Below are 20,901 nucleotides of genomic sequence, written 5' to 3' on the forward strand. Positions count from 1 at the left end.
CAATTTGGCAAGGATTATATCTCTACTTTAAGGGTTAAGAAATGAACCTCAAGCACATTTAAATATGTTTCTTGAAGAGATTTCTGAAGGAGCTGAACTTGAAAATCCCATTTCATTGATTTTAACTTAAATATATTGGGATTTATCAGGATTTTAATTTGACATGTGGATAACCTGTGACATGACCTTTCAGAAAGACCAATCATTTTTTACAATCATGAATTTGACCTTGAAATATTTTATTATGTTGAAAGTTGCAGTAAACAAGCAAATTCAAAGAAAGTTGGATAGGCAAAAATTTTTTATATATTCTTGAACAAATCTTTGAAATTATCACCGAAGTTGATTTTTTTTTTTTTAAATCAGGTCAATCGTGAAAAGGTAATGATTAACACTCACAGGTAATGCACATGTCATATATGAAAGCCCTATCTCTTCTCAATATAATGTTTGTTTGAATGGCAACATAACGAAGATTAAAATTTTTTTGAATGCAAATTAAATATATTATTACCCAAAGTGGGGTTTTTCTCACAAGAAATATGATGTGAAATACAAAATCCCTAGCACCACCTGTTCAAAATTTATAGTCGAGGATAAATTTTTTTTCCAACGTGAAAGGGTCTGAATTGTTGGTTTCTTAAGAAAGGTCTTGTCACAAATAATACATATGTGAAGGATGAAAACCCTAATCCTAACCATTAAAAAGTTATGGCAAAAATTGAAGTTTTTTACAAAGTAGGTCAACTCCAAGGTCAAGATCAAAGGGTCAAAGTTGTTGATATCCAATGAAAGGTCTTCTCACAAGGATTATATATGTGAAGTATGAAAGCCCTAGCCCTTACCATTCAAAAGTTTTGACCAAAGTTAAAGTTTTTTCATAAGTACAGAGATGTCCAAGGTCAAAAGGTCAAAGTTGTCGGTATCCAATGAAAGGTCTTGCCACAAAGAGTACATAAGTGAAATATGAAAGTCCTAGTATCTACCGTTCAGAAGTTGTGACCAAGGTTAAGTCCTAGTATCTACCGTTCAGAAGTTGTGACCAAGGTTAAAGTTTTTTAAAAAATAGTTAAAACTCCAAGATCAAGGTCAAAGGGTAAAAGTCCTTGGTATCCAATGGAAGGCCTTCTCGCAAGGATTACATATGTGAAGTATGAAAGCCCTAGCCCTCATCGTTCAAAAGTTATGCAAGGTTAAAGTTTTCTCATAAGTACGTAAATCTCCAAGGTCAAGTCAAAAGGTCAAAGTTGTTGGTATCCAATAAAAGGTCTTGCCACAAAGAATACATATGTGAAAAATAAAAGTCCTAGTATCTGCCGTTTAAAAGTTGTGACCAAGGTTAAAGTTTTTAAAAAGTAGTTAAAATTCCAAGGTCAAGGTCAAAGGGTAAAAGTTCTTGGTATCCATGAAAAGGTCTTCTCACAAGGATTACATATCTGAAGTACGAAAGCCTTAGCGCTTACCGTTCAAAAGTTATGGTCAAGGTTAAAGTTTTTTCATAAGTATGTAAATCTCCAATGTCAAGGTCAAAAGGTCAAGGTTGTCGGTATCTAATGAAAGGTCTTGTCACAAAGAATACATATGTGAAATATAAAAGTCCCAGTACCCACCATTTAAAAGTTATGGCCAAAGTAAAAGTTTAGAATTTTTGTTTAAAAGTGGGTCAAACTAGGTGCAAATTTGGTGGTACCCAAAGAAAACACAAACGTGTGAAATATTGTATATATAAGTTAACAAGGTTAAAGTTTTTGTGAAAAATAGACAGGTTCATGTCCCCCTCGCTTTCGCGAAAGCGGGGGACAAGGAAATATGGCAATAATAACTGTTTGAGGAATTTTTTTAACAGTTTTATTCAAAAATATATCAATGGACAGTCAATTTGAATTCAATAAAAACCTTTTGCTATGTACATGTGAAATATCACTCCATAAACAATTTAAATGTATACTTTTTTACATTCTGTAAAATAAAAACAGTATGTATATTTTTCACACAATAATAAAAGTTGATAAATAAGTCTCAGATTTTAATGTTCTCCATGTCCTCTTGGAGTTGTCTTTCTCTCTCCTCCTTCATTGCTTTACCGTGTTTTTTCGTTATATTATAAGGCAGTAACTCTGGGTTTAAGATTTTAAACGGAACGTCTGTCTTTTCTGCCTCCTCAGACTTGTTTAGCAGAGATCTGTAATAGTCCATGTCATATCCCCGGAACGGAAAGTTACCCTCCATGTACCCTGTCAAATATTCAACAATCAGATTTAATCATTCTTCCTTTGCTTCATCAGCCAGTGGATTTAGTATCCATGAAGTCAATCAAAATTCCTCTGAAGACATAAATTATGTAAATGTACTTTGTGCATCCCCCCACTGTCCCAAAAATACAGCAAAAATTAGTATGGTAATCTCAATAAGCTAAAAATATTGCATTTCAAATTAACTTGTAGCTTAATCAACATATGATAAGTGTGTGTTGAATACTGATTGTACATGTATTAGATAATGCTTACCACTCTCTATAGCCAGTTCTGTCTCCCTGATGAGATTTCTCTGCTGTTTATAACAAACTCCTGTCTTCCTGTTGTCGGAGACCTTGATTGAGTTGGCATCTAGAAACTCCTTTAGCAGTCTAGGATGCTGAAAAAGGAGCAGAAATACACATATGAATTCGTACATTACTCATTTAACCAGTTATAATTTAAATGGTGCATTGTGCATCAAAGGTTTCAGAATAGTAATGGGCATAATGGCTCACCCTGTGGTCAACCACCAGATAAACATCTCGGCACACAGGACATGGGTTGTTTGTCAGGAACACACCTTTATGCTACACAAAGATATAAAATATTTCTATATTCAATGTAAAGAAATACTCATGAAATAAATCTTAATTTCCTGATTTCATATCCATACCTTTCAGTTACAATCAGCCTATTATGACCTTAGAGGTCACAGTATTACCATAAATTAAAGGGGAAATACTCTTACTTGTGTTTCAAATTTACTTCCACAAAAATCAACATGCTGATTCAAAAAGTGATCAAGAAGTAAAATCTGAAGCTTGTTATAAATATATGTTGTTAATTAATCACAAAGAAGCCATTACTCAAAGAATTTTATTTTTGATGTATCCTTGTTCTCTTTTTTTTCCAGAAAGCTACAGTTCTGCAGTTTGTTTCTTGCATCTAAGCATAGCTTTGTCAGTCTGAATTTATTTCACAAGACTAGGTAACGGGTCAATTTCACTGAACAAAATTTGTGTAGATTCTCCCTTACTTCCTAGATTGATTGGTAATGAACAAGACTAATTCCTTTACTTATCAAGATTTCAATAATACCTGACATACAACATAAGACATTGGTAATTGAAGCTAAATACCTCACAATGATTTGGAGATATTCAAATCATAATACACTGTATTAAGCCTTCAGTAAAAATTCTAACTTACAGTACAGGTGTACCGAGGCCGTGGCATTATGTTCCCTTTGTAGTTCCTTTTGTATCTCATCCATATTCTGTTTGACCCGTAAGCTTTCCTAAATGCTGAAGAAAGAAAAAGTTTAATTCTCATTTCTCAAAAATATCCTTTTCATTTCAATACCTCAATCATTTTCTTTCAAATGAACAAAACAGAAAATTAAAATACTATAGTTTCATATATTTTTCATCTGCACAAAAATACATAAAAATTTTTTTTTTTTTCCTCGAAGAAAATCATGCCTTAGACTTCATTGGTGAAAATTTTTTAAAGAGACATTACTCAAGTTCTACTAAAATTCATGTATTCTGAATAAAAATGCCTGTACAATAATGATATCATAAGGTGTAAAAGAATTTACAGACCAGCACTGTCAAAGTACTTGATGCTTTGTTGGTAAGTAACATCAGGTTTCCGTTTCTTCTTGTAAGCAAACCCTCCGTAGACTCGGCCGAGTTCCTCCGAGTCTTCCTGGTCCTCCGAATCCTTCCACTTCAGTGACATTGATCTGGTACCAGACACGGCCAGCTAAACATACATATTTACATTTTAAAAATTCTTTGTCTGAACTAAGACTACAAATAGTGAAAATACGTGTACTTGATTTCTACATGAAGCTACTGGTTCATTGATAGGCATTGTTAAAAAAAATCAGAGAGACAGAAGTTGGCAGAGCTTACACTGAATACTCAAGTCCAGCACAATCTCTTGAATTAGCTATATAGCTTAATTAAGGTATTCAAAAATAGTTAGATTAGATAAAGCTATTTTAAAGATGAAATAAAATTTCTTATATTATATTTTTTGTGTGATATGCTATCAAAATATATAATTCGTGATAGCATAGGCTAGTATCCTCGAGGAACCTATTTCGGTGGTATTAGCAAACTACGCGATAAAATAATCTTGACGGGAAAGATTAAAATAAAACAAATGTAACTAACTTTCGAAGGACTCTTTATTTAATCAAATTATTTCCATATTAGCTAATAAAAAACTCTATAATTTGTTTTTCTTGCGATTTCTTTTTTCCTTGTTGTTTACGTAAGCAGAACTGTTGAGGTACCTAAATCGGTGGTATGGTACTTCTCAAAAGTTTTCACCCTAATAACACGAACCACGGGCATAAATTTATGAACAACGAATATTAAATCGTATACATGAACAAAGGGATAAATTACAATTTTATAAAAGTTTTATTTATCATTGTGACAGGGACATAAATAAATTCATCACCACATCTTATAACTTTCGTTGTGCAGCAAAACTGCAAGTGGATCCAGTGGTTACAATTTTCAAAGTTACACTGAGCCCACTTCACAAAAACAACTTATTCATTTATTTTTTATTCATTTTTTGTATTTATTTATTTTACCAACATGAAACTATATAAACTTTTAATAGCTTTCTTTTGATTTCTGAACTAATTTCTATGTATTTGTTTACTAACAATTTACCAACAAGATTTATAAAAATAAACCCCTGGTATCAAAAACATATAACAGACACTAACTTTTGGACATCCTCTGTATTTCTATTTAATTATGCTAGCCACATGACAGTCACGTGACTTGAAAGCGCAGACGGTAAGCTGCGTCTACAGTATGTATTTCGATTAATTATTTCTTTTAAATCTATATTTAGAAGTCAATTACATTTAGATATTTTTAGCATTAATAAAATATGGTATTTTTTGTTGATATGACAATATCGGCCATTTACTTACACTTTTCTCTGGCATTTCGGGTTTTTTTTTCACAGAGTCGTAAGCTTCCGTGTTTACAAACACTACGCAAAAATCAATGACGTCAGATCTCGCACGGTAAGAAAACGCGCGTGCCCAATGGGAAATACCACCGATTTAGGAACCCCACCGTTTTAGGACCTTTGACGATATACAGAAAATATTAACTTCAAATCTGTGTCTATGTACCTTTAACTGTGAGGAATAATTGTAAGATTTCTTTCCAGGATGATGGTAAAGCAATTGGCCTGAGTGGTAATTTAATGCATAAAAAAACATTATGACATGGCCATGGGTCAAGCCAAGAATGAACATTAAAGTGACAAATTTGTCCCTTTTTCGTTGTGTTTTTATCCTTCTCAATCTAAAAACGATTTCATATCTAATCTAAAAAAGAAAATATTAATTACCAGCTTGGTATCCAAAGAAACTAACTGCTGACATGCTTTCTGAAAAATCTTCAACATGATTCTACTTTCACTTTGATCTGAATCCTCAGAACGTTTGGTTCAGTCTATATCGGTAGAAGGGGGAGTCTTTATTGACACCTATTCTGTGCAAATAGATTCACCCCTAAATTAAAACAATCATTAACTTTGCAAAAATAAGGTTAAGATTAATAACAATTTCTTTATAATATGAAAAGTTGATTCATGTATAGCATGCATAAATGGTTATTTTGTCCTCTTTTATTTCTGTATTAGATGCTTTTGTTTCTTGTAAATTTGACCCAAATTTCTGCATTGTCATACTGTGAGACGAATGGGATAAGTATTTTTCATAAAAAGGAATAAAATGAAATTGCTGATTTTTTTCCTTGAAATAGATTTATTTGAATTTCTATTTTACAATTTTACAAAAATGAAGTGATTTGAAAAGGAAGTATTCCAAAATGAAGAAAATGAATTTGACAACTCTTTTCCCATACTGTTCTCTTTCTTGAGCTCCACCGGTGACGTCACAAAATTGCCGACAGTGCTACCGCATTCGTTCACTGTAACGGCTAGGGATAGGTTGAAATGTACATGAGATTGGTTGTGTAAATTGCATCTAAATTTTTAATTCCTTTAAATTTATTAGTATTTTTTCTTAAATATTAATCAAAACTATCAACACTCTTCGCTACATTCTTCACATGTGACAACGACCGTTGGATTTAGCGTTTATAGAAGACTCCATATTGCTTGAAATACTGCTGTTTTGATCTATTTTTCTCATGTATAAATTGTGGAACGTGATAATTCCACAATATTTCTTTGACCATAAGTAACCGTATAAAGGCTGAACATAAAGCCTAGACAGGACAAGGATTCACTATTTCGATCGTAAGTTGTTGGCTGGTTACCATATTGTTTATTTGTATAACACGTTTACCAATTTGATATTGTAATATATTATAAAAGTTAACTATAGATAAAATCTTATTAAAGAATCTTTCAAATTAGGCCTACATCAAGAATGAGAAAGAAAATGCAAACTCTGTCAGGTGATCGGTCCTCCTAGAGAAGACCGAATAACTTATATTTTGTATGGCTTTGACATGTTATAATTGGGTGAAAAATGATATGAGTGTATATCAATGTATTTTTGTCTCTAAACTATTATAATTTCATAAAGATTTTTATTGTTTTGTTTATATTTTACTGATAGACAATTTTTAAATGAATTAAATATGGCTGCCGATCTATATTCACGTCAGATTTCAACCACACCGAAATGTAGGACAAGTCAACACATGGTTGCGATAACCTGTATAACCATGGAAACCGGGTTGATTGTCATACCCTTTGTCCTGGGGGGATATTGATTTTTTACTGAGCTTTGACACCCTTATGTGACGTCATATTATACGTCTGACCTTGGGCGGATCAAGGGCGTTGAAAATTACCTAAATAATAAATTTTGTTGTCTGTATCAAGATATTCAAAAGAGTGGAATAATGTTTGGTAAATAGGATTTGGTTTAAGAGATCATGAGTAATAACAACTAAATAAAATGGTAGGGATTCATACATTTGAATTTTCATGCAACAAAAAAATTTTATTACTAGCAGAAAAAAATGAAATGTATTTTCCTTTTTCTATAAATATATAATCTTTTCTGCAGAGGATAATTTACTGTGACAGTATTCTAAATTAATAGATCATGTTTTATATATGCATAATTAAAAATAAATATATTATTTCAAAATCCATAATTAATTATTAAAATTAAATTAATAAAGCACTTGTTGAAAAACAGATTTACTAATTGGCATTGTAATCTGACTTTTTAAACTTTTAAAATTTCCTCTAAATTTCAATATATAGTATCAAAAAGCCTGTTTTGTCTAATGTGCATCATAAAATTTATTTTGTGAATATTACCAAAGAAAAGGCCAATTTAGCAGGACAACTGTATCAGCTTTTGTCTTGATATATTAAGTTTACGGTACAAGAAATTTTAAATTTTATCTTTTCATTTTTTCGATTGTAAAATCTTGAAAATTATTCCTTACAGCTTTGACAGTACTGTTGCAATAATATGAAATGCTTTCACTGGGTATCTTTAAAATATTTATTTCCTTGTCAACTGTTTTTGTAACAAAACTATCATTGTGTTATTTTTGAAATGGAGAGATTTCAGGAGGAAGAATTTTTATATAAAAGAAAAAAGTAGTTGAAAAGGGGTCTATTAATACCACAATACCTAATACCACAAGTAGTTGAAGTTACAGGAAAGCATTATGATAATAAAAGGATTAAAAGCATCTTATCGATAAGTTGACTTTGTAAAACGAAAAAAGTTTGCTACTAAAATTCTGATATATATCTGAAATAGCAGCAGTTCTTTTCTCACCAAATGAATATTTTTTCATGCATACATTTCATCAGAATTATAGTTTGTACACTTTGGAAAAAATAACTTTCTGTACGGAAAAGAGGAAAATCTCTGAATTTTCCCAACTACAATTCTGATAAAATGAATAGTCAATACATATGAACGTAACAGCATATGCATGAAGAAAATATTCATTTGGTGAGAAAAGAACAGCTGCTATTTCAATACAGGGTAGGGCAAGGAGAAATTTTATTTGAAATAAAAAAAAATCAATAGATTTAAATATATCGGAAATTTGATATAGAATCTCATTTTGAATTGCAGTAGACAATGTTTAGATGTTAAAGAAAGAATAGATTGTTTTCCTATGACATATTTTGCCCCGGAGTTATTCCCCTTGGCTGCCATCTTGTAGGGCAAGGAAGTGAATTTTCCTCTTTGAACAACCAATTTTAAACATGCATGGCAGAAATATTTGGTGAAAAATATTTACAATCTTGAAATTATGAATTAAAAGATGATTTTACAAATGTATATTCATTAAAAAAAAAAAAAAAAAAACAGGGTTATCTTTACCTCAGTAATCAGTATAACAAACTGAACTTGGTTGAATAATGACAGATTCTGGGAATACTGACCTACAATATGGCAATCATGGGGAAATAACTCTTGCTTAAATCACCTCAATGAAAAACCATTCACATTTTGTATAACAATTCTTGTCTGTCTATTTAAGGTGCCTAAGAGTTGAAATAGCAGGGGACATAAAAAGGGTACAAGGGGGTATGGGGTTCCTCTCTTAACAAAAAAAAAAAGCCTTGGGGGAAATTACCAGTATAACCGGAGGATTATGTCAATATGGGCAGGGAAATTCCCCAGCCACTGGGTCTTGCAGACAACCCTGCTACTGTTTCATTAACACTCTTACAAAATTAGATTCAGTCATTAGATTGATTAGTTTATTGTTGAGAGAAGCCCTGGTTTTAACCATTTTTGACACTTAAATGTTCTCTCTTTAAGAAGTCATTTCAATGACACAAAGATTAACTCAATCAGCAAAACATTACAACGGTCAAGTTTTGAACTTGATTTTGCAGTTTTAACTTAAAAGTCTTATTTTTTTCTCTTTTCAGATTGCTGCAGTCTGCTGCGTGGAACAATGGTCGATTAAAGTCAAGAAAGCATTCAATTTCCCTTGCTCTCTGATAATAATAATCGTCCCAGATGAAAAATATTAAAATAAAATGGTAATTTTCTATCATAAAGCAGAACAACGAAAATAAAAAAAAAGTTGCTGAAAATGTGTGTCAAAACCAGTGTGTTTGTGGACAGAGTGAAAGTGGGATATAAGACCTTGAAAACAGCATTCTCTTTATTGAAGGCATAAAATTTATTTTGAAAATTTTGTTAAAAATGCATATTATTAGAGTTATATTATAGAAATGGTCTTTTTCTGAGGGAAATTCTAATAAATCGGAGGTATGTATCCTGGACAAATAGGTCTTGAAATCTAACGTATGGAGAAGTCATCAACTTTGGGATGGAAGTGCAACAATTCCTGGCCCTGTTTGAGACATAAAAAATAAGGTCAAGGAATTAATTGATACATAAAAGCAAGGTTCACCAAGGGCCCTATTTGGCCTTAAAAAATTTTTTTATTCAATTTTAGCTGACATTTTAAAAATCAATTTCACTCTGACATGACGACTAGATAAAAAACGTTTTTCTTACTATGTACAGTGAAACTAGCTTAGTCCAGATGTTGTGCAATATGAAATCTTGTCTAATACAGTAGAAACTCAAAATTCAGTTGTTTAAGATACTGTATGACATGGAATGGTTGCTTAATCTGGTCAATTTCTTTGGAACCAGGTCAAAAATTCCAAGTAAATATTGATTGAATAGGTGGGGGATATTTCAAATATTTTCTTGGCTAAGTTCCTGCAGAATATCTATTTGTTGAGCATACTCATAGGCACATATTTTTTTTTGTAGCATTGAAACCCACTTCATATCTACAAAACAGTTTCTTCTTTTTGTGGCTTTTGAAAAGTATTTTTTTTTTATAAGATGAGTTGAAAGGAGAAAGTTTTCTTTATATTAGTTTTGGAGAATGGAGATAGGACTTAGAGAATCCATAAACTGGACCATTTTATACATAATGTGAACTTAGCTCCTATATCTCTTAGTACAATATATTGGCAAAGCATACAGTCCCATGGCATAGTAAAGGTAAAAATGAAATTATGTACAAAATGCAGGAAAATGAAAACAATCTGGACATTGATTAATTGATAAAACCGATGAATACAAAAAGAGGACGGACTTCAATGATTTTGATAAGCTTCATTGATTATGCTGTCCTGCTGATCATACAGGTATAGAGGCTTTAAGATTGAAATGGCACATGACAATCTTCTTGCCTTGCTTTTGTCATCAAATATGTATAAGCCTTTTCTTCCATAAAGACTGGAATCTTCTCTAAAATCCAACTTGAAGCAAAGTGCAAAATCTGTTGGTTGTGAGAGACATAGTTTTCTCATATGAAATGCATAACACACCATTATATATTTATAACAAAGAATTCTGATTTAATGGGTTGAATTCAGATCATAGAATTTTTCAATTTTCATATAATAACTATAGGTAAGGGGAGAATGAACAAAAAAAGTGATGCATCTAGTCTTGAGATTATAAAACATAAGGTGCTTTTAATTTTCCGAATTGAAATAAAATGAAAAGATTGGGTTCACATTTGGTCAAGGGTTTAATAGAAGTCATGGAGCATGTAGATAATTTGTAAATTCGACTCCATTATTGTGAATGTTTCTTGGCCTTCAACTGTTTTTTAATGCCCATTGTGATAAAAAATAAAAAATTACAAGAGGAAATATAGAAATAAAATTTCAAGTTGTTTAAAATGTGGCTGTATGACAAAATCATTATCAGTCGACAAAAAATGCATTCAACGGAAAACACAAGGAGTACTTCCTGATTCACAATTATTCTCGTGAGCATGTTGTTTTGAGGGATTTTCTCAGGATACATGCATTAACAGTATTGATTTTATATTTAGATTAATATCAAAATAAAGAAAGCACACTATGGGCATGATAAATTCAAGGAATCATTGAACTTTTTCAAAAGAAATTGTTAGGGGGGGGGGGGGGTACCATTTAGGAATAAGAGGTAGCCACTTCTGGAAAGACATTTCTGAGTATTGGTGCTTGGGTGCAGTATAGTCAAGTATCTTTTTTAAGGCAGTAAAACAGAATAAAACTAGTTATCCAACTCAACAACATTAAGATCTGAAAGATTTTGCATTGCATCTTCATCCGGTAGAAGGATCCTGTCCCAGTTTTGAATAGGGAATAAGTTTATCCTACTTAACATTAAAATAAAAAAAAAAAAAACAAACTTTAGTATTTTCTGATTTTGCCTTTGTTTTAACAATTTGAAATTCTGGATCAAAAGGGTACATAGACCTAAAAGGACCAATTAAGCCCTTAATATGGATTGGATTGGGGGGGGGGGTTAATGATACCTGTTAGATGAAAGAAATTGAGCCAAAATTGATGTTTAAAGACTTCATTCTTTGGTGTAAAAAGATTTGCACAGACGAGATAAATTTGAATGCTGTTTTCAAGGTTTATGAGAGAAAGGTTTGAAAATAACAACATACTGCAGTACATGAATACATATAAGGCCAAGAGCAAATGTTTTATTTCTTTATGAAATTGAAGGTTTGACTCTACATAAGGCCAAAATATATACACAGACACAGATAAAAATAATATATATTTATATATAATTATAGCCTTATTGTAATGTAATATATGGTACTTTGATACTTTGTCTGAAGAGCTTCTAGTGCACATCTCCAAGAATTCTATAGAATTATACTAAATCTTCAATGTATACCCTGAATGGAAATATTTTTGGCTTCGTTAAATTTGATTGAGAAGAACATGAACCCTCTTCAATGATTATTATAAAAACAATTCTAGAAACAAACACATTGGCATTCATTTCTGAAATTCAAGAGGGACTACCATTACCCAGTTCATATATCTGATTTTATAAGGAGCTTTGCTTTGATGAACTATACATCTTCCAAGTATTTGAAGTTAATGATGACAAACTTTTTACAGGCCCCAATAGATCCCCATCAGTTGTTGAAGGGACTAGCTCCCTTGTTAACACCAAATGGTGCCATCAAAAGTCCAACTGAAACCTCCAGAATAGTTAGCTTGATGAAAGAAGCAAACAAGCTTGTAAGCAGATGTGTTTACATCAACATCCTTAGAGCTACAGAGTCTGAGAAAACTCTGGAAAAGTAAGAAAACGTTCATACACTATCAGAATACTTCAAGCTATATAAATCTCATTAAACTGAAGCAAGATGAATATTCTGTTAAAGCACATGCACAAAATATTAGTTCAACAAAAATAACACTGGAAAACATCCTGGTCGCCTATACATGTTGATTTCTTGACATTTCTTTTCATTGATACCTGTAGGTTTATTGAGGTGGGAGGTTGGGATGTCCTCAATAGTTGGCTACAAGACTGTAAAGAATCGGAGAATTATCCAGTTCTGGTAGAGATGCTTAAAGTATTCCAACAACTTCCTGTCACAGTGGAACTACTCAAGCAAAACAACTCCGCCAAGACCATCAAGGCTTTTTCTAAATGTGACAATGAAAGTGAGTGTCTATATACAGTATTGATTAGCTGCTCTCATGTTTTATTATGTTGTACATGTACTAAAAGGGCCTGCTACATTGTACTAACCTGAAGCTGGACAACTTCAGGGAGTGATATTGTAAATACGACAACTTAATAAAGCAAGAATACAAAGGCTAGAACACAATAGGGGGTTATGGGGGGATGAGCTGTATGCAGGATTATTTTCGCCCCATGTTATTTTCGTTCTTTTACACTTGATAACAAATTTGCCCCATTTTAAATTAGCCCAATCACAGTTCTGTTTAAGAAATTTATACTGTTTTCTTTGAGTTCCACCCATTTGAAATTCCCCCATTTGTGACTTGATTGAAAAGGGCAAAAGTAAAACAGGGGCCAATATTTCCCTGTATACAATATATACTAATCCTGGCTAGGGACATGTACTTCATTCCACTGTGTTTCATGCCTGTGTACGCTTGCTTACTCTTGTTACTGCCCTTTTGTTTCTACCTCCTTGCCTTTCGGGGAAGTGAGTGAGTTCCTTTTAGTTCAGTTGTTTGAGCCATAATTTGCCTCGGTATTGGCCAGCGACTATTCAACAATATTGCACGTATTTCTAGGCATTCATAACCACCATCATCTGTAGAGTAAAACACCCCTCAGACAAAGTACCAGAATGAGCAATTCTGATTTGATATAAGCATCATTTGTTAGATTTGTTAGAATTACAGTATTTTTTAAAAACCATGGGGAATGAAAATCATTTTGTTGTAAGCGTGAATTCATTTCAAGCATGTTCGCAAGTTTTACTGTGGACAGTGAGGTTGATGTATCACTGTATTAGTGTATGTTTTGCATCTGTAATATAGTTACAATACACATTTGATAGACTGTTTCTTTATTTCTTTTATAGCTGTCAAAACAATGTCCTCTGATATTGTGGACAAGTGGATGGAGAAGGTCAGAGGAAAGAATAATGAAGTTTCAAGTATGTAAATATATATATATTTGCTCTGCAAAAAGTTTATTACTTGTCATGTTTAATTACTTACTCAATGCATAGTGTATTTTTATGGAGAAATATACATGTTAGATGACTTGATTTTGAAAGCATTGAAATTTCAAGTTTTTAATCTGATGATGTAATTGCTAGTAATTTGTGTTTGCAGATGACTCTAAAAAGAAGAAGTCAGACAAAGAAAAAAGTAAAAAGAGTGACAGAGACAAGGAATCTGATGAAAACAGGAAGAACAGTGATAAATCTAGAGATGAGAAATACTCAAAACATAGGACTAAAGAGGAAAAACTCAGTGAGGATGTGAGCATTAAGGACTCGTTAGGTGTTGTGACAAAAACTAACGGACTGAAGCTTCATATCAAGATAGAAAGACCCCCAGTGTCAGACAGTGATAAATCAAAATCAGAGTCCAAACCAGACAAAAAACGAGCTTCCACGGTCAAAAGACCAAACACAAAGTTCAGGTCTACAGGTGCGATTTTATTTTTGTATTTTAGATAATAATTGATCAGTTTCTTGAAGATTTTTGATCGTTTTCAAACTCTATGAATGCCAAATTTTACAGGTTTGGAGGAGGATATTGTTACCAAACAATCAAAGAAACTGTCAAATGATCCAAACAAGTCGCAACAGAAGAGGCAAGGGTAAGGAGGACATAAATAAACGTATTACAATTGCATTTCAAAGCAATTACAATTTACATACACTAAGATGATAATTGCTGAATGACATTTCTAATTTATTTATTTTATGAAAGTTCGGAATTGAAACCAAAGGAGGAGCAGCCACCTGGAAAGCGGTCTCGTTTGGAGGGTGGGTCTACAGAGGATGCCACATCAGAGCAACCACCTGCTCAGTCCCCCACCACAGCTTCTCCTGCAGATGTGCACAAGCAAATCAAAATAACACCGCCTAAACCCAAAAGTGAGTTGTCAAGTTTACACATTGTAAGGAAAGAAGTACATGTATCTGTCCGAAAGCTCATATCCAAATTTCAATGTTTTTATCTGACTCATCGTGCTGTCGTCTGATTTCTCTGTAAGAGAAATGGTAATGTTTAATGTGTAAATTCATATTAAAAATTCATGTTTTCTTTTAGCTGTGATACATGAGAGTACAAATTTCATTGACTCTCTCCTTCCTGACCGTCCAACTGGAGTGATACGTAGGAAGAAGAAGACGGGTGCCACGGTGGCGATAACCTCTGTACCTGGTGCCTCGCGTGGTCCAACCACTCCCATTACTGCCAAACCCCCAACGCCTACATCTCCCCATACCCCCATCTCCCCTACCACTGCCATCAAAAACTCACTTCCGGTTGTTCCATCTGTAAGTCCTCAAATAGATTCACTTTTGTTATATCAGAGGTTTTTTTTTGTTGGTCATATCACTCAAACACTTGAGATTTGTAAAAGTTTTAATTTAATGGAGAGTGGTTTGTATACTGTATAAAATGACATTTTTAAAAATAAATATACATCTGTAATTAACCTCTAACCTGTCTGTGATGAAGAAAGCTGGGACTGATGATAAAATATTTATGATTTTGATAGTTTTACAAAGACACATTGGAAACACCAACTGAAGAAAAAAGGAGTCCAAGCCCTCCCACATTGGACAAGAGGAGCCCCTCCCCCACAGAAAAAGAGGACAAAGATACTGCCCCACCCACTCTAGAGGAGAATAAAACTTCAGAAGATGTGGAAATGACGGATGCTTTAAAAGAGGGTAAAAACTTTGATCGCTAAAAGACTATTTTATTTTGTAAAAAGTTAATATTTCTTCGGAATTTTTAATTTTGTTTGAAGTTATTGAAACATTGTAATTTAAAATGAGAGAAAAAATGATGAGTGAACAATATTTTGTTTTCAAAAACTTTTTCTGACCATGCAAACTGAAAATAAGGTAACAACTTAATATTGTACCTATATATTGTGTCTTGAAATACTTGATACAGGCTCTGAAGCCAGCAGAGAAGCAATGGACACAGATGAGAAGTCCGGGGAGTCTAAGGGTCTACTGACAACAGGTGCTACAGGCAAAAAGAAGAAAAACAAGAAAGTATCCTGGGCCGAAGACTCCAGTTTACGATTATTTCACTACTTTGAACTGGACGAGACAGAGAGAGGTACAGACAAACTTATGTTTCTATTTTTCTAGGTGCAGTTGAAACATTTTTACAAACAATAAAGAAAAGGGGGGCATTATTAATATTTAATTTCCTTACATTTATAGAAAATGTGAATAGGCCAAAAGACTTTAACCAGTTGAAGAAACAAGAAGCACATTTGGATAGGAAGGTAGGCATGTCTTGGTTTTATAAATATGTTTGTAAATTGTAAAGGTTCATGTACATGTAGGTAAATCCTGGTTTTAAAATAGAAATTTTACGAGCAGAGTTTTTATTGTATTTATAATACACATAAAATTTATTTACAGGTGATGGAATCTGCAAGAAGACAGACCAAAGACAACATGGTTGAGGCCATACCTGTAAGTATAGACCAAGAATTGTTTTATTACTAGGGATATTCATTGTTCAAGTTCTCTGTGTTTATTCAGTATTGCTGATTTATAAGGGGAGTAACTGTGATTTGAGTGTTGGATTATCTTTAAAGTGTAAATAAATAATGAACAAGTTAATTGATAACTGTAAAACATTGTAAACTGTTGTAGAAATAAAACCGAAGGGAGGTTACCTGCAAATGCGTTGTAAACAATTAGGCACCACTTTGTGTAAGGAAGAAGGTGTGAACATTAACATGATTTTTTAAGTTCAATTTAAATATACAATGAATGTTTAATTTTATACGAGAAATAAAATCAGAAATGGTTCACAGTGTTTTTGTTTAAAAAATAATCTGTTCCGTAATTGTTATGTAACTCTTTTGCGTTTGATGTCCAAGTGATAAGTTGCCACAAAGCTATCCTTGTAAAGGGGATAAACTTGATCAAGCCATCCTATAAAGGGAGATTTATATGAAAATTTAGTGGCACTTTTTAAAAATCTAGATTTCATAGAATTATGATACGGTAAAGATGAAACTTTGGGGAAACAACGAGGTAGTGTAGATTCAAATTTGTTAAAGCATTTGCATTAATTGGCATGTAATCAAATGCATCCAAAGTTTTACATAGAAATATACAGGAAAATTCTTTAAAAATCTTCTTCTCAAGAATGACAAAGCCATAATTCATCATATTTTTATGGGAGCATGCTCAGGTAGTGTAGATTCAAGTTTGTTCAAATCATGACCCCCGGGGGTAGGGCAGGAAATGGCCGAAGTTTTAATGAAATATATAGGAAAATTAAAAACCTTCATCAATATATATGGAAGCATGCTCAGGTAGTGTAGATTCAAGTTTGTTCAAATCAAGCCCAGGGGTAGGTACATCAAAGTGTTTGAAATATATAGGAAAATTCTGTATAAAAATCTTTTTCCACAGAATGACAAAGCCATAATTCATCATTTATTTGGAAGCATGTTAGGAAACCCTAATTACTGTTTGTACAAATGCAATGAACATTTTACGTTTTAAAACCGACCAAAGTTTTAATAGCAATATATAAAAATTCTTTAAAAATCTTCTCAAGAATGACAAAGCCATAATTCATCATATTTATATGGAAGCATGCTCAGGTAGTGTAGGTTCAAGTTTGTTTAAATCATGACCCCTGGGGGGTAGGGCGGGGCCAAAATGGCCGACCAAAGTTTTACATAGAAATATATAGGAAAATTCTTTAAACATCTTCTGTGTTCAAGAATGACAAAGCCATAATTCATCATATTTATATGGAAGCATGTTAGGTAGTGTAGATTCAAGTTTGTTCAAATCATGAAGTGGAGGAGGCCTCCATGGCCGATAAAGTTTTACATAGAAATATATAGGAAAATTCTTTAAATCTTCTTCTCAAGAATGACAAAGCCATAATTCATCATATATATATGGAAGCATGCTCAGGTAGTGTAGATTCAGTTTGTTCAAATCATGACCCCTGTAGGGTAAAGCAAAATGGCCAGGCAAAGTTTTTAAAGATATATAAAGGAAAATTCTTTAAAAATCATTTTCTACAAAGTAGCAAATCCATGATTTATTTAAACTTTACAATAAAAAGCCATTTTCTACTTTTTCCTACCCTTAGTGCTCAGGTGAGCGATGTGGCCCATGGGCCTCTTGTTATATATCTAGTATAGATTGGACGTTTTTAAATACACAAATGAGTATTCAAATTAAATCTTCTGTTCCATTGTAGGCTTCCTGACACACCAAGTGAACCTGACCTAGAAACAGTAGAACCTGCAGATCCGAAGTTTATTCCCCTCGAAGATGTGAGTTACAGTACCTTTAAGCATTGCATCATTGTTAAATACAATGTGAACATAGTGATCTTACTCAGAATGTAGACAAATTTTGGTGTAGGCTGAGCTTATTTGTGATTTACTTTTTGACCTTTCAGGAAAACTCCACAGGAGAGGATGTTTTCAGTCATGTTAACCCTACTGCACACGAGGCTACTGCTGCTAATACTCCTCCTGACCCCAGTTCTATTTTTGGTCAGCTTAATATACCTCCAGACATTGCAGGTGTACTGCAAACATTCCAGCAGGGAGGGGGGCTTCCTCCAAACCTAGACCCCGCCAGTGCTCAGAATATCCTGGCATCAATGATGGTAAGAACATACTGTAAATGTATTACTTTTAGCAATGTATTCTATTTAGCAATTTTGGCAGAAAGTAGAATGTGCTTAATCAAGTACATGTACACCACTAAATGTTTTGTTTATTATACTTTTACATCTCCCGCTTTCAGATTGCACTTAATCAAATCTACATAAAGTTAAACTTTTTGAAACATTAATTTGTGCTAAATATCATACACACATATATTTACAGTATCCTGATTATTACACCATCTCAAAAGATTTTTGTTTTCACATGTATATTGGTACTTATCTTCATTCAATGAAATGTACTTTTACTTTCTGAACTTCCAGGGAACAGTTGGAGATCCAAATAAAACAGGAGATGCCTTTGACAAACTGAAACAAATTCTAGAACCATTCCAATCCATGCAGAATACTGGAGGTAATGTTCTTGTTATCTTAAAATTTAGACTATTGAAGAAAAGTAATTTGTGAGAATAACTCTTAAAAAATGCACTTATATTCTTAATGTGTTTTTTGTACCTTTTAGTTATGGGACCTATGCACCCGCCTGGTCCAGGCATGAGAATGCCTCCCCCAGGGCAGGGGATGATGGGGCCACCTCCAGGTGGAATCTTAGGAGCTGCTCCTCCAGGGTTTAACCCCATGATGGGACCAGGTGGACCCCAGAGATTCCCAGGTATGACATTGTATATTTATTTTAAAAATGAAAAAGACTTTTGTTGTGTAAAATGTCGTACAACTTTTTGTTCATTTATCAAGGTTGACCTTTTGATTTCATTGTAGGTGGCCCTGGGAATGATGAGTGGGGAGAAAACATGATAGGAGGACCACCAATGAGGGGTAGAGGTCGGGCGGGTATACCAATGAGAGGTGGGGGACCACGTGGCCCTCCTCCAGGAATACCTGGGGGCCCTCCAATGGGTCCCCCAATGAGAGGAGGAAGAGGGGGCAGAGTTAGACAAGGTAAATATTATTCTGTTGGTTTGCTCATACGTGTGATTAATAATTGGGAAACAAAGAGAAAAAATGTAAATAGTGTAGGAACAATATCAATCTAAAATATTTTAACAATCCCATTCTTCTGTTTTTCATAAGATTCATAATTTGTGGTATTCTCAAGTTATTACAAGAATTTCTCAAACAAGTGACCTTTTTGTTTCAGTGAATGGAGACCGAGCGGTGTGTCGTCATTTTGCTGCGGGTGGTTGTCGGAGAGGAAACACTTGTTCATTCCTACACCCGGGTGTTAACGGACCACCAGTATAGCATTGTGTTGTCTTGGTGTAAATGGACTACCTCTTACACAAGGGGCATTACCATATATTCATGAGAAGAATCAAGTAAATGGAATTCAGAATGTTTTCCGACATGTCTGTGAGATGAGCTCTCTTATAGACTTACGAGTGTGGGACTGAAGTCTGAAAGATTAACAATAGACTTACAAGATTAACTTACAGGAATAGAACTTACAGACTGGAAACTTACAAGTTCTTGTGGTTTATAAAATTAATTGCAAAACTTCAGGGGAATTTCTATTTAAGGTTGTTTATATGCACATTTTCCTTTTTAAGCATAGAATATTGCAAGAAAGAGACACACTTCAAAAGTGAACTACATGTACATTTGTATTCAAAATTAGGTATCTTATGACTGAAGAAATAATGTAAATCAAAACTTTTCCCAAAGAAATGGGGTTGGTGAATTTTTATTTATATTTGTGTATTTTTTAAAATAGACATATACTGAAACTAGATGTAGATATGGTAGAGGATAAAACTAAGGTTGAAATCCATATTCTGTCATGCAAATTGTGTAGCATTCAGTTCAAATTTCTGTTTGCTATTATAGAATTATTACATCTTTGTAATATTGACCTTCAAAAGTGTTCAAACCGATACACTAGTCAATAAGTAACCAATAAATGGATGATGGAAAATCTGATCACTGATTTTATTCAGATAAGGGCATTGACATATTTGTACATTTGAATATTGTAAAAATGTTTTTTGCTGTTGGACAAAATCAAGATTTTGAGGACATTATTGAAAAAAGAAGGAAATGCCATTTATGATTAGTTTGAATGGAGCAAATGCATGAATTTCAGTGTATGTATAAATGTCAAATGTGTGACTGTCATAAGACTTCAAAAGTAAAGATATGCAACTTGGATGGTCTGTTAGTGGGTATGTGTGAAGGTGTGTGATTGTTAAGAGTGATTAAGATGGTTGTTATTTTGTATGACTCAGAGATTATGATGATGTTATAATTCCATTTAATGGAGGTGTACATAAACAATCTTGTTATACATTTACATACAGGAGATGCCAAAAATAAATTTTAAAAAAATTAACTTTTAATTTTGTTGTATGTATACAAAGGATCTTTGATGTATGAACTGATAAAGGTTACAGATGCTTCTTTGCACTTACTTTCTCAGAAGTAGTTTTAACTTGTCTTTAATTAAGTTGAGAAAGGAAATCTCTGC

General features: G+C 33.1%; 2 protein-coding genes across 3 annotated transcripts; one reads left to right on the forward strand and one right to left on the reverse strand.

Moving 5' to 3' along the window:
• Positions 1-1,856: 1,856 nt before the first annotated feature.
• Positions 1,857-5,762, reverse strand: LOC134273635 (uncharacterized). Of its 2 annotated transcripts, XM_062755817.1 has the most exons (7): positions 5,631-5,762; positions 3,842-4,004; positions 3,447-3,541; positions 2,753-2,824; positions 2,508-2,634; positions 1,995-2,234; positions 1,857-1,959 (listed from the first exon to the last, which is right to left on the reverse strand). In XM_062755817.1, the coding sequence occupies exons 1-6, from the start codon at positions 5,685-5,687 to the stop codon at positions 2,020-2,022; spliced, it is 729 nt and encodes a 242-aa protein (XP_062611801.1). In that variant the 5' UTR covers positions 5,688-5,762; the 3' UTR covers positions 1,857-1,959; positions 1,995-2,019. The 2 variants fall into 2 exon arrangements, with proteins under 2 accessions (XP_062611801.1, XP_062611802.1); XM_062755818.1 differs by lacking the exon at positions 1,857-1,959 and having other exon boundaries at positions 1,984-2,234.
• Positions 5,763-6,189: 427 nt separating this feature from the next.
• On the forward strand, positions 6,190-20,766 carry LOC134273644 (serine/threonine-protein phosphatase 1 regulatory subunit 10-like). Its single transcript, XM_062755827.1, has 19 exons — positions 6,190-6,545; positions 9,174-9,287; positions 12,192-12,376; positions 12,562-12,746; positions 13,643-13,717; positions 13,899-14,219; positions 14,313-14,391; positions 14,505-14,671; positions 14,847-15,076; positions 15,301-15,475; positions 15,705-15,875; positions 15,983-16,047; positions 16,187-16,260; positions 18,003-18,078; positions 18,207-18,419; positions 18,744-18,834; positions 18,943-19,092; positions 19,200-19,379; positions 19,579-20,766. The coding sequence occupies exons 2-19, from the start codon at positions 9,285-9,287 to the stop codon at positions 19,680-19,682; spliced, it is 2,544 nt and encodes an 847-aa protein (XP_062611811.1). The 5' UTR covers positions 6,190-6,545; positions 9,174-9,284; the 3' UTR covers positions 19,683-20,766.
• The last annotated feature ends 135 nt before the right edge of the window (positions 20,767-20,901 follow it).

Source organism: Saccostrea cucullata, unplaced genomic scaffold, assembly GCF_032062105.1.
Source record: "Saccostrea cucullata isolate Sc308-1 unplaced genomic scaffold, CSIRO_AGI_Scuc_v1 ctg211, whole genome shotgun sequence".
NCBI lineage: Eukaryota > Metazoa > Mollusca > Bivalvia > Ostreida > Ostreidae > Saccostrea > Saccostrea cuccullata.